General features: G+C 41.2%; 1 protein-coding gene across 1 annotated transcript in view; it reads right to left on the reverse strand.

The window, feature by feature from the left end:
• lrp6 (low density lipoprotein receptor-related protein 6) overlaps positions 1-14,292 on the reverse strand; it is a 54,582-nt gene that overhangs the window by 31,903 nt on the left and 8,387 nt on the right. Inside the window, exons 3-7 of the mRNA XM_044343071.1 lie at positions 6,358-6,555; positions 5,288-5,484; positions 3,519-3,650; positions 1,691-2,087; positions 171-342 (exon numbers count right to left, since the gene is read on the reverse strand). Coding sequence (XP_044199006.1) covers positions 171-342; positions 1,691-2,087; positions 3,519-3,650; positions 5,288-5,484; positions 6,358-6,555 — 1,096 coding nt within the window. The remainder of the gene's footprint in view (positions 1-170; positions 343-1,690; positions 2,088-3,518; positions 3,651-5,287; positions 5,485-6,357; positions 6,556-14,292) is intronic.

Here is a 14,292-nt window from a genome sequence, read left to right on the forward strand (position 1 = left end):
CCTTGATCATCCAATCAAAAACTTCCTGATAATTAACTGAAACGTGTCTCAAACACCAAATATTAAGACTCTATAATAATCATGAATAATAATCACGTTGACACCAGGATCTCCCCTCTGAAGGCTGACAGGAAGTAACAGAAACCCGACACGGAACATGAAACACCGACCTCGATCTTGTCCGTCTTGGCGTCTCCCCAGTAGATCTTGCGTTCGTCGTAGTCGAGCGCGAGGCCGTTGGGCCAACCCAGCGACTCGTTGACCATCACCACTCGCTCCATCCCGTCCAGATCCGCTCGCTCGATCTTCGGCACCTCGCCCCAGTCGGTCCAGTACATGTACCTGAACAAGAGAAGAAGAAGAAGACAAGTCGTCAGTACGGCACGCCGGCGTCTTCATCATCAGTTTGTCTTCGATTGTCGGAGCTGTAACGATGAAAGGAGGAAGAGGAGGAAGAGGAGGGAGAGAGTCTTAAACGACATCCAGACGTTTGTACATATATGAATGAATCAGAGATATAAGAACCATGTTGATGGAATATTGATCACTCTTCATCGTAACCGGATCAGCCAGCGAGGATCAATACGTTTAGTGACATCATTCTGTCTGATATCCAGCGGTGATGTCACAGAGTGGTTTTTTTATTTTTTAGATGGAGATTAAAAACTTTTACTGGAGGAAAAAAAGTCAGAAATGTGACGATTCATCTTATGAATATGATCAATAATATAATCTTTGTTACAGTGTGAGTTTGATGTTTCACACAGTTATGACGCTCAGATTAAAGATCAATTGATTTATCTAATAATCGACTATGTGGTGTATTTTCATTAAAAGTCATTGGTGTGCTTAAAGACAATATTAAGCTATGCTGATTGATTTTATAAGTTTATAAGCAATAAGGGCTAGTGTGATACAATTTGTATTGGTGTAGTTATAATCTCATGAACCATATTTAATCACACTGTACGTATAGAGGCACGGTAGAAGAATCATAATCATACACTGGAGAAAGTTGAGTGTGTTTGTATTACATGTCACTTTGCTCGGGTCTGCTAAAGTCTTCACCTTTCAAACATGCTCTCTGGAGGAGATCAAGAAATAAGGGTGTAAAATGACTAGAATAACTTATAAAAATAAAATAAAAGGCCAGAAGACAACTTGGCAATAATGGTGTAAAATGATTCCCAATACTTATATAAAAATTGGATATAATCAGGTAGAATTGAATATGCCAGTACATATCCTCAAACAGCTCAAAACCTGTTTTGAAGAGTTTTGACCAACAACGAGTGACGGAGATAAAAGTAACATAATAATTGGTCAAAAATTAGGGAGGGTGGATGATAAGGTGTGACCTAAGCCGACCCGAGGACATAAAAACAACGACCCAAAGAAAAACCTTTGGAGTGATTTGGTTCTTTGTAAAAGTGCTACTTGCTCCCCTTTTTTTGCCGGCATTAAAGAACCTCTGACTCCCTTTTTCTTTTCAAGAGAGAGTTTTTTGCTCTGGTACCTTTTTCTGCAACAATTTGATGCAAAAACTACTTGTTTGATCTAAAACATGTCAAATATCATGTGTAAGCCAGTAAGTGGACGTAGAGTTTAGTGTCACTAATAACTAATCAACCATAAAAAGTGTCACTCATTCATTTTTAGTCAATCAATCAATCAATCATCTGTGGCTCACCCGGCCACCGGATCCAGGACGATGGCTCTGGGCTCGTCCAGGTCTTCAGAGATCAGGATCTTGCGCATGGTCCCGTTGAGCCGGGTCACCTCGATGCGGTCTGTCCCGGTGTCGGTCCAGTAAAGGTTCCGTGCGATCCAGTCGACCGCGATGCCGTCCGGGTGGTTCACCTGAGACGTGACCACGAACTGGGCGTCGCTGCCGTCCGGCAGGGAGCGGCGGATGGCCTTGACGTCGTCGTCCGTCCAGTAGATGTAGCCCTCCACCGGGTCGTAGTCGATGGCGATGGCGTGCCGGATGTCGTCCACCTGCAGGATGATGTCCGTGAAGTCCGGCGTGTCCAGAGAGATACGACGCAGGTCGGTCCGCCGGGCCAACAGCAGCATCTGAGTCGCACCTGAGGACCAAACGGCGTCCCGACAATTAACACACAGCACAGAACTAAACATCTTCTGTTCGTTAAAGCGTCAGAATGAACCCAAACTTTTCTCTTATAGTTTGTACTAAATGTCCTAAAAATGAGCCGTTAATTATCTGCTAATTACTCAGAAAACTTCCAGGAAATGAGCGTAAAATTAGAGGAGCTATAAAATGAAGCGCTGCAGTCCGGCTGGTTATCTGTGATGATCAGTGCAGCTGTTAGAAGCGACAACCTGACGTCATCCGTAAAGTTTCAAAATAAAAGATTCTTCTCTCGTTTCATGACGCGACGTTTCAGCAGATTCACTCTGATTTAAAGAAGCCAGAAGAAAAGAAACCTCTGGGCTGAAACAGTGAAAGGAGACATTGTCCGCAGGGGGGAGCATGTGATCCCGCCTTTCACAAAAGCCTCCCCGCCTTCATCCCCCCGCCGCCGCCGCCGCCCCCCCCCCCCCCCCCCCCCCCCCCCCCCCAAAAAAAGTAAATAAAAAGAGGCGGGAGGGAAACGTCCGGGCCTGCCATTCAAAACAGCCCGCCCAATGATGGAGGGGGGTTGCTATGGCAACTACAGGTCAACGTAACAACGCCTTTAAAAGCGATGACGGAGGATGATGATCAAGAAAAGTGAAGCGAGAACGTCATCAGAATTTTTAAAAATTTGAGAAAAAACAGGCAAAGTTTCTCTTCCTGCAGGAACGTTAACGGATCCTTTAACGGATCCAGTCTGGATGTTTCTCAGTAAACGGTTACACCAGACGACCTTCTTCTTCTTCTTCTTCTTTCTTTTAGAAAATAATAGATAATCTCCTTCTAAACTCCGTCTCTCACTGACTCAGTTCAGGAAATATTTGGATGCTTCTCTGTTTCCACTCCAACGAGTCTGTGAAGCCAAACTGCAGATAATAATAATAATAATAATAATAATAATAATAATAATAATAATAATAATAACAGAGTTTCCTTAATTCCACTTTTAACAGACTTTTATTTCTTCTGATTCTTCTGTTTGTGTGTCAGCAGCAGCAGAATCAGAGGCTGCAGATACACGTCGCTGAATATGGATGTAAATCTTAATGTGATTCCAAACTGCAGTTAATTTAATTTAACTTTCATGAAAAACATTAATTAGTTTTAGTGTTTTGATGAAAATATGAATCAGTTTTAGTCACAAAAAAAAAGTTTTGTTGTGTTTATTTTTCTTTAATTATTTTTAATTTTTTGTTTTCGAAGCATCTTGATGCTCCAGCTGTGGTCATCTTTGGTGTGTACAGTTACCATGGTTACGGATTCCATGTCTGGGTTTAATTTGAGAAGAAGAAGCAGCTGTTAGATATTAGATAAGAACATCTGGAGGGATGTGTAGTGTGATGATGATGATGATGATGATGATGATGACGGCGGTCCTCACCCTCTCTGCAGGTCTTGCCGTCCTCCAGCAGCTGGACTCCGGTGGGACAGGCGCACTGATAGTAGGGCTCCAGCGGGGAGATGAGACAGAGGTGAGAACATCCTCCGTTCTTCAGAGAACACGGACTGTTCACTGCGGGACACAAACAGGAAACGAAGGTCAACTGAAGGTTAAAAAAAACCTCTAAAAAAAAAAACCAACACAAAGACGCACCTGGACTTTCAGTGAGTTTATACATCATGTGACTCAGGAGAAGCTTCTCTCTGGTTCAAGTGTTCAGTCACCATCATGCGTTAGCTTTGTGTGAGAACATCGTATTTAACAAGAGAAGAAAAACGTCCAGCGAGTTACACACATTTCCTGTCACATCCTCACGTCGTCCAGGTGTTTCTTAGCAGACGATGTGAGGATATACATTGTGGTGTCTTTATATAATTTGGTCGACATCAACGTGTTGAACATCGTTGGACAATAAACAAGTTCATCTGTAGATAAATGAAGACTGTTTTCATTCTCTTTAAGGCCATTACACACACACACACACACACAAAACCAGTCACCATGGCAACGATACGCATTAGTGACAGAAACACAGAGTAAGTTTCCGTGGACACGAGACGCTGGACGCAGGTCGGACTGAGCGGATATGACGCTCTCCTCTTATATTTTGTCGAGTGAGGAGAAGAAGGACAAGATCATCATCATGTTGACATCATCCTCCAGTGATGATGATGATGCAGCTGATCAATCAATACAGATACGATCAATAAGTTCATAAACACACACACAGCAGGTTACTAAACGCCGCACGCAGGCCGTCGCAAGAAACAGCTGTCTGTGCAGATTACGCTCTGTGATTGGTCGATGCTTTTATTCACTGTGTGAAACAGACAGACGTGACTTTTAAGCATTTATTAACTGACACGCTGTAGTCATTTACATTTACAGTGGTTTCCCCGGCAACGACAGAGGCTGACTTGGGTCCTTTTTCACCTCGTAATATTCACGCTGTGTGTGAAAGTCGTCGTGACACAAACAACAGTTCAAAAAAATAATAATATATCGACGTGTGAATTAATCGCACGAAAAAAAAAAAGGCGTCCGGTGTGTAAAGGCCTTCAGTCTGTGAGAAGACGACATGGATCCGTTTAATCAATACAGTCCATCAGCTTTAACGATCATCTGTCACACTTGTGCTCACAAGTCAAGTCATAAATAAATAACATGAGATCAAAATGAACAATAAACATAATTCCAGAGTGGAAAAACCCTCGTTAAGAGTCTTTAATGGTTTTATTTCTGCTGCAGCAGTCAGACAGATGTTCCTGCTTCTCTGATGTTGTTGCGTGACCTTTGACCCAGTGATGTTTGGGAAGGTTTCAGCAGCTGAACGTCCCTAAACGTTCACGAGTTCAGAGAGATAAACGCTTCAGTTTACTGTCAGAGAAAAGCTTTAAACCATCAGGTCTGAGCAGCTGCGACCGTTGTGTCCTCAGTGGCAGAAACGTACAGATTATATCAGGAAACATGCAAAAAGTCTCTGATTGCAGCTTCTTAGATGTGAATATTTTCAGTAAAACTGAAGATCTTTGTGTTGTGGACAAAACGAGACATTTGAGGAAGTGAATGTCTGAACTCCTGCTGGAGCTTGAAATCAACATGCGGGTGAATGTTGATGATTTCTGGCGTTAAATTGTCAAATTTATAGATCTTGAATATCGAAATAAAAGCTAAAACCACAACAAGTCGTGCGGAGGAGTCACACTCACGTGGCGGCTGCCTCTTGGGGCTGAAGACGTGGATGTCCATCGGGGAGAAGATGTCTGAGTGGACGACGCGCTGCTCCGTCCCCGTCTGCTTCCTGCAGGAGTGGATGGAGTGAGTGTTCCAGTCGGTCCAGAACAGCGTGTCCTCGTACAGCGTGAGGGCGAAGGGGTGAGGCAGCTCTCCTTTCACCACCACCTGCCTGAAAAACACACACACACACACACACACACACAGGTCACTCCTCACACTCCTCACCCTGCTCACACTCCTCACCCCGCTCCGACACACACACACGTCACACCTCACCCTCCTCACCCTCCTCACACACACACACACACGTCACTCCTCACTCTCAGCCGCTCATCTGCTAAATATTCAGCCGTGACTTTTAGATAACTCTAAGCTCCCAGCATGCCTTTCTTCAACTCCTTCATGGCTGAACATTTAGAGAACAACTCAACTCTCACGAGATTTCAGAACGAGACTTCTGCTCGAGCGAGAGTTGGTGAGACACAATAACAAAAGGTGAAGAGAAACGTTTCATTTCTCTGAAAGGTTCTTTTCCATGACGTCATCAGACACGTATAACACTCAACACAACTGTCGTCTCCAATGATCACTTAGACACAAGCGGATGGAGAACAGGGTCCAGTTCTCCTTTAATCTGCAGATTATTTTTTCCAATAATTAATTCATCATTTGGGCTGTAAAAGGTTGGAAAAGAGTCACATCCTCAGATGTCACATCTGACAAAGTGAAGCATAAAATCATCAAATTTAAGAAGCTAAAACCTGAAAGTTCTTAATATTTCTACTTGAAATCAGTGATCAGATTCATTTTCTGTTGAAGTTCTTCATCAGACGACTCGAAACAAGCTCGTCAATATTATAAACAAATCATCTCTTTAATTTTCTTACAGTGGAAAGAAAAAGAAAAGCCTGTTAGCTTCACTTCCTCAGCGTGTTACTGAGAGGACTATAGTCTTCCTCCTCCTCCTCCTCCTCCTCCTCCTCCTCCTCCTCCTCCTCCTCCTCCTCCTCCTCCTCCTCCTCCTCCTCCTCCTCCTACGTACCTGGAGGATCCGTCCAGGTTGCAGCGGTGGATGAAGTTGTGTTTGGCGTCGGCCCAGTACAGTTTCTGCTGGCTGTAGTCCAGCGTCAGCCCGTTGGGCCAGTAGATCTCTTTATCGATGATCATGGAGCGATTGGTCCCGTCCATCCCCGCCCGCTCGATCTTTGGGACCTCGCCCCAGTCGGTCCAGTACATGTACCTGAGAGCAGACAGAGAGTCCATCAATCCATCAGCTGAGCAGCAGGAAATCAATCAATCAATCAATCAATCAATCAATCAATCAGCAAGGTTTCTGTCATGTGAAACAAATAATCAATTATCAGCTGCCAATTAATTTCTTTCAATGGATTAATCAATGAATCCACTAATCATTGCTGTATGTTTTTAATGTTATATATCTGTGTTTATATTAATAAACTGTTTATTGGCTTCATTAGAAGAGTTTTTATCTCCACTGTCATAAGAAATTAACTTTAGGTTTAAACACAAATAATAATAAAATATTTGATTTAAACACTGAAGTGAACATGAAGGAGGGATGACGGAGGAGTGATGGAGGGGTGACGGTGGGATGACGGAGGGATGACGGAGGGGTGACGGAGGGAGTCGGGACTCAAGTGGAGGATGCACATTTGCTGCTGCTGTTGCCGGGCAACCAACAACAGAGCAAACGCTGCTGCTGGCTGACGGACGAGTTAATAACACTTTATATAATTAAATGTTATCAACAAACAATTATCAGGTGAATATCTATGAAGTTATGTTTCATTCTTTAATGAATATAAAGATGGAACATAATATAATATTATTATTATTATTATTATTATTATTGTGCTGCTCAATGTTTGTATTTTATTTTGTATATTTGCTGGTTTTATTTTATTTGTTTTACTTTTATATTCCCAGATTTATCCGTTTTGATCTGTTATCTTCTTTCATTATTTACTGTAAGTTAAGTAGGACTTGTTATCGGACACCAGTACCGATACCAGTACCAGTACCAGTACCGGTACTGGTACCAGTAGAGAACTTCATTCCATAACTCCGTCAAAGACACTGAGCTCGACTTCACCACCACAGACTGCTGGGGTTGTAGCTGCTGTGGTAGTCGACCAATCACACGTCAGAATAAACTGAAGAACGCTTGCTGTGATTGGCTGCAAGCAAAACCACACAAAGAGTCTTTTATTTTAGTTCTGGAGACAAAACGGGTCGAATCAGGAAACTACGTGAGTGGAGACCTTAAAGGTAACGTTAAGGACGCTCTTAAAGCTCTTTAATGTTATGATATAAAACTCATCTCAGTCAATTCATCAGTTTAGCAAAAAGAAAAAATAACTTTCTGTTCATCTTCAACATTATTCTTGTATGATTGATAGTTTCAGTGTAGATTCAGTCGGGTCGAGAGTCTCACGCTGAGTCTCAGTTTCAGCGTTCAGTGCTTTGATCATGTGACAACAGGTTTTTATTTTAATTATAGAGAATAATTAGTGATGAACTGTATTCTCACATGCTGGTTGTGATGGAGGTTTTATATTTACATTTATGCATCCGCTCGCAGTACCATGATGATGGTTTGCAGACTTGTTATTTCTTATAATCTATAAGTCACATGATTGATTTATAAGGAAATAATAAATAAATAAATAAATAAATAAATAAAATACCACCAGGATGAAGACAAGACAGTCGTGTATTTTCAATAAACTTACATTAGTGTGTTCAAGTTATAAACTGTTAAACTACATTAACTTAGAAAACAAACACTGAACTGTTTTCACTGCTCTGGAGTGTCTGTGTGTGTGTGTGTGTGTGTGTGTGTGTGTGTGTGTGTGTGTGTGTGTGTGTGTGTGTGTGTATGTGTGTGTGTGTGTGTGTGTGTGTGTGTGTGTGTGTTGGGGGGAGGGGGGAGGGGGGAGGGGTCTGTGGGAGGTCAGGGGTCACCGCTGTGCAGCTAATTCTCCTCTTTGTTTGCCTTAATTACCATCACAGCTGGACGGCCCCTCTGTCCTCCCCCCATCCACCCACACCACCATCACTGACCCCCATCCTCCCCCCCACCCAGCACGGGGGGGGGGACACGGGGAAGACAGACGAACCCTCCAGCAGCACAAACAACCAGATCCAGATCCAGATCCAGTAAAGGCTGCTGTCATGACCAGAACTGACACGAGATTTTCACTTTAAAAGTCGTAATATTACCAAAAAAAAAAAATCAATATTTCAGGAAAAAACAAAGTTTGAGAATTATTAAGACAAAAAAGTTGAAATATTTTAAGAATATTTAAGAATATTTTTGAAAAAGTTATTATTTCAAGAAATTAGTCATAAAATACTGTCAGTCGTAATGTCAGTTATAATTCAAAAATAAAGTTGTAAAATTTCAAGGAAAAAATACGTAAAATTTAGAGGAAAAAGTTGTAACATGTTAAGGGAAGAAAAGATGTTTTTCAAAAGTAACATTTTGAGAAAATTTACGATTAACATTTGATTTAGCAGACGTGTGAGAGCTGATAAAACACCAGCAGGATCCAGTCAGGAGAGAAATAATAATAATATTTAGAGAATAAAGTCGTAATAAGTTGCTTTGAAAGTAAAATGTCACATATAATGATGACAAGTCTCTCAGCTGCACTTTATCATTAATGTGGATAAGAAGCGACACACAGGTGAGATTTATGTCTTCAGTAGTTCTGAAACAGGAAGTTGTGTTTAGTGGATTTTTACCTCTGATAACAAGCAGCTGCTTCATCCAGAGGCAGCAGATGTTCTGAATGAAATACTACATACATAATTCAATATCTGTGGATTTTGTTGTCTTTTTCTCATGATAGAAGACTAAAAGCGGTCCAGAAATCTTTGGTCAGAGTGGAGCATCCTTCAGTCAGAGACAGAAGCAGCTTGTAGGAAACAGAAAGCAGGATTATAGTGTGAACTTCTGGACATGAAGTTGGTAAAACTGCCCCGGCAGACTGAGACGCTCTTTGTCTTTGTGGGGAAAGTCTTGTGTGTTGTGTGTTGCAGAGGTCGAGAGCAAGTCAGAGGCAGGAAGGAGTGAAAGAGAGAGAGAGAGAGAGAGAGCTGCTGCTGTCCAAACGGGCTCTTTAATGAGTCCAATTACACGGCTTTTAAAAATCTGTCTGATGTAATGACGAGGCCTCTCCATCTGAGAGCTGCTGTCCACTCACAGTTGTGTAACAGGGCCTCTTTGTCGTGATACAACTCATATTTCTAACCACGCACATAACAGAGACACACACAGATTGAAAGAAATATGCAGGAACAGACCAACAGCTGCGACTAAACACTCATTTCTCAATTAATCAATTAATAGTTTTGTCTTTAAAACGGAAGAAAATGGTGAAAAATGTCTTAAAGCTCACGGTGACGTCTTCAAATGTTTTGTTTTGTTAGTTTACTGACATAAACAACACAGAAAAGCTTCTGATCATCACGTTAAAGAAGCTGCAACCAGCAAGTTTTGGGCATTTTTGCTTAAAAAAAACATCAAAAGCGTTTTTTACGATAAACCTTTTTGTGAAAATGGTGAAAAATGTTCCAAGGCAACGTCTTAAAGATGTTGATCCGACCGACGACCCAAAACCCAAAGACACTCAGTTTATAAAATATAAAACAGAGAAAAGCAGCAAACAAGTTATTATCCATATAGTTGCCCATTAATATTCTATCTATCCACTAATCAATCAATCAATGAAACTTGACTTCATATCACAGACATGACGTTACGTCTTAAAGGTAAAAACATGAGTCTTGTGTATCAATTAGTCAGCTGACTGTGTTCTCCATTAATCAATAAGTGCATTTGTTCATAAAATGGCAGAAAATAGTGAAAAACATTTGTTATAATTAATATAAAGAGTTTATGGCGACGTCACTAAACGTCTTCTTTGGGCTACGTTGACGTCAACAGTCACTAAAAACTACAAATATTTGACACATTTGCTTAAAAAAAAATGACTTCAAAGATGAATCGATTATCAAAACAGCTGCCAATTAATATTCTGATTTGTTGTTTACGTCATTTTTGCTGGTTTTTGTTGACTTTATGATTAAAAATCTCATAACACGGACCATTTAGTGGCTGTTCTGGAGCTTTCAGTCAGATCTGTCCGTGTTGGCTTTAAGGTTGAGACTAAAAGTTAATTAATGAAGTCCATTTATTAGCTGGATGTTCTGATCGTATTCACACAGTCTTGGACATATTTAGGTTTTGGGGAACATTTTACAGCCTTTAACTGTTGATCTATTAACTGAAAAAGGGCGTCGTATCGTCTCGGCCTCTAAAAATGACCCATAAACAGAGCTGCTGGGCCTCTCCACGTAATCCCTTTCAGTCCAAGACAAAAGCCTTAACTGATAGCTCGCCCAGGAGCAGAAAACGCCAACAGCCTTTAAAACACAGCAGCTGGTTGGGTTTCACTGCAAACAAAGCAAAACTAGCAAACTACCGAACGAGCTGCTGGCTGCATCCGACCTGCACAGAGCGAGAAACGACCACCAATACCACCTGAGAATGAAAAATACGACCAGCTCGACACGCTGCAGGTGTGATTAGTGAGTTTTGTGTGTGTGTCGGGTCTGAACAGCGTCGGTGGAGGCCAGGCAGCAGAGAAATGCCGTGCACACAACAACCGTCCCCTCACCACAAGAGCTGCATTGTGTTTGGTACCTGATGCATTAATCATCCCAGTTGAACCGAGTCCAGCTCTGCGTTCCATCGTGGATTTTGGAGAACCAGTTTTCCTCAAAGACTGTGCAGCACTGAAACCCGACTACAGAGCGACTGAACAAACAAATCCTACAAACCAACAGCTGCTCTTATCAATAACAAAGCAATAATTACAATATCAATACTGTTAAAAGCCTATTAGTGGCACTTTTTGAGGATTGATTGTGTTTATCTGGAGATCCTTTTAAGCTTTACTCTCATTACAACTCCATGTGTGTCCATGTGAACCAGACTGTACCAGAGCTTACTGTCATAATCAATACATCCTGATACGTCAATAAATAGCAAAAAATGATAAAGAAAAGCATCAAATCATCACATTTGAGAGGCTGCAACCAGCAAAATTTAGGCATTTTTGCTTTAAAAAAATGACTCAAATGATGATATTCAACTATCAAAACTTCATTGATTGATCAACTAATCATTGCAGCTCTAGATTAGTCAATTAATCTGAAACTATTCTGATAATCGATTAATCATTTCAGTCAATTTTTGAAAAACTCCAGAATAAAATACTGTGTTGTCTGAACTTTTTATTGTGTTTATCAAGCTTATTGATCGATCTTGTTTATGGGTTGTATTTGTTTGTTTGTTTGTTATTGTGTTGTGTGTATCCCCCCAGTGGGATCAATAAAGTTGTTTGTATTATATTGTGTTGTATATTCAGGCCAATAACATTATTGATTTGCTGTTTTTCTTGGGCATATGACAACAAGTCAGTAGAAAACACTTTTTATTACTATTTTATAACAATTAATCAAGAAAATCATCATCAGATGAATCAATAACTAAAATAGTTGCAGCCGCAGACTGTTAATCCTTCAGCCATAAGGTCACGACGTTGGATTAATCAGCTGATCAATCAATAATCTGTCATGTGGACGAGGTTGTTCTGAGGTCAGATTTCTAACAGACGCTGTGAACTGAAACCTCAGATTGTTGTTTCCTCTTACTTCCTGTTCATAAAGTAACGCTGCCTTCCTCTGTTTCTTGTCTTGTTTGAATAAACTTTATTGGAACCGTCAGCGGACGAAACCGACTGACGACGTCACAGGTTCTGTTTATGCAGAAACGAAGATTAACATGATGTAGAAGATTCATAAACACACACAGCAAACATTAACTGCTCAAACACTGTTTTCTCTCTCTTTTTTTTTTAAGACTTTTCATTGTTGTTCAGAAAACACAACAAATAAAAGAGTTTCTGTGTTTATGTGTGACAGTGTGAACAAACCACACCGTCACATCTGCTGCTTTTAAAGAACATGTACGTCACGGCTGCCTGGAGTTTCTGATCATTTCTACAACTCTCAGTTTTCTGTGATGGACTGATTGAAACACATCTGAGGATCCATTCTGGTGACGTAGACGTTCTGTCAATCTTTAACTTCCTGTGTGATAATGATTGATTACAGCTGGTGACTTCCCCGAGCCCGTTTAAACGGGGCTCGTTTGATACGCTCATTAGACGCAGCCATAAAATGCTACAATGGGAAAGTCTAAAAAGGAGCTCAGCGCAGATCTGAAGAAGCGGATCATTGACTTGAACAAGTCAGGAAAGTCACTCGGAGCCATTTCAAAGAGACTTAGTGGGCTCCTGTATGTGACACGTCCATAAAACACCATCCCCAAGTCCACGACGACGTTTTACTGATGTTTTATTGAAAAAATTAAGAAAAATGAAAGAGTCTGACAAGCAGCTGTTGCACAAAAAATATACAAAAAAATGCAACCTGACTGTGAAAATAAAGTGATGAACAGACGACGGTGATAATAGTAACAATGGCCACGATGGTGATAATAGTAACAATGGTCACGATGGTGATAATAGTAACAATGGTCACGATGGTGATAATAGTAACAATGGTGACGATGGCGATAATAGTAACAATGGTGACGGTCAACAGAAAATATCAGAGCTCTACCAACTCCCTTTGTCCAAAAACTCCCGCAATCACCTGAGTGAAGAGGTTAAATAATAGGAAACCACACCATGTGTCAAGCAACGTAAGTGACGCAATACGTGACGCCCACGTCAATATATAAACAGAAATAACAACATATTTTAGCTCCTACAGGTCCAAACAACCAAAACAACACAGCTGCGTCACTGCTCAGCCGTCACCTGCTGCTGATAGAAAACTGGTCTGGATGGTTAGAAGCTGCTAATCTCCACATCTGAGAGGAATTTCTGGCATTTTTCCTTGAAAACGTTTAACAGATCATCAAAATAATCTCCAATTAACTTTCTGTCAACTCTATCTCTGCAGCCATGTTCACCTGTCCACATACTTTTGTCCACATCTCACAGCTGGACAGTAAAGGACAGACTCAACATGCATGTCTTCTTTATTTTTACCTGCTCCTGAGTGATGAAGATGACGTCCTTTTCTCCTCTAACACGACTGGAGGCCGGTGCGCTTTACAGCTACTATGATATGTGACTATTATAGTAAGAAGAACAGGTGCTAGTATATATATTATTTGTCCTTTTATTCCAAAAGCCGTGCAAGAAAGCAAGAGAAGTATATTTAATAAAGGCCTGGAAGGCGGGAGGGGATGTTAAGGAGTAACCACCCGTACGGGACACTTTAAGAAGTAAAGCGAACGCACCCGCAAGGAGGCAGGAATCATTTCATTGGTCAACAGTACACCTGGCCTTCTATTGGTTGAGGGATTTTGAGTGTTGTTGCAATCAGAGAGCAAAGCTGCACAAACAACAATATAGCAGAAGAAGAGCTGATGTAAGAGCAAGCAGGAGCCGTCTGAGTGTGAGAGCAAGAACTACAAAATCTGAACGTGAAATCAATAAATCATGCTCTCAAATTGAAAGACCGCACTCTTGAATAGGCTAAAGATAGAAAAAAAAGCCCCATACTGCAGTACCTTCCTCTGGCAGAGACACTGCTGGAAAAACAAAACAGCTGCCACGGCAACAAAGAGCCTTTGTAAAACGCACGCAACCAAACAAAACAACAGAAAACAGGAATGTATGAAACGCATTTTATGCATCAACGACGGAGCCTCAGTTTGTGTAGCAGTCATGCTAATGAGACACACACACACACACACACACACACACACACAGAGCAGGGCGGTGAGTGATTAAATCAGAAGCTGGTGTAGTTATTTGTACAACACTGTGATCACAGTTTTGTTCAACGCGTCACTTCGTGCTGCCAACAG

The sequence above is a fragment of the Thunnus albacares genome, chromosome 23 (genome assembly GCF_914725855.1).
Source record: "Thunnus albacares chromosome 23, fThuAlb1.1, whole genome shotgun sequence".
NCBI classification, from domain to species: domain Eukaryota; kingdom Metazoa; phylum Chordata; class Actinopteri; order Scombriformes; family Scombridae; genus Thunnus; species Thunnus albacares.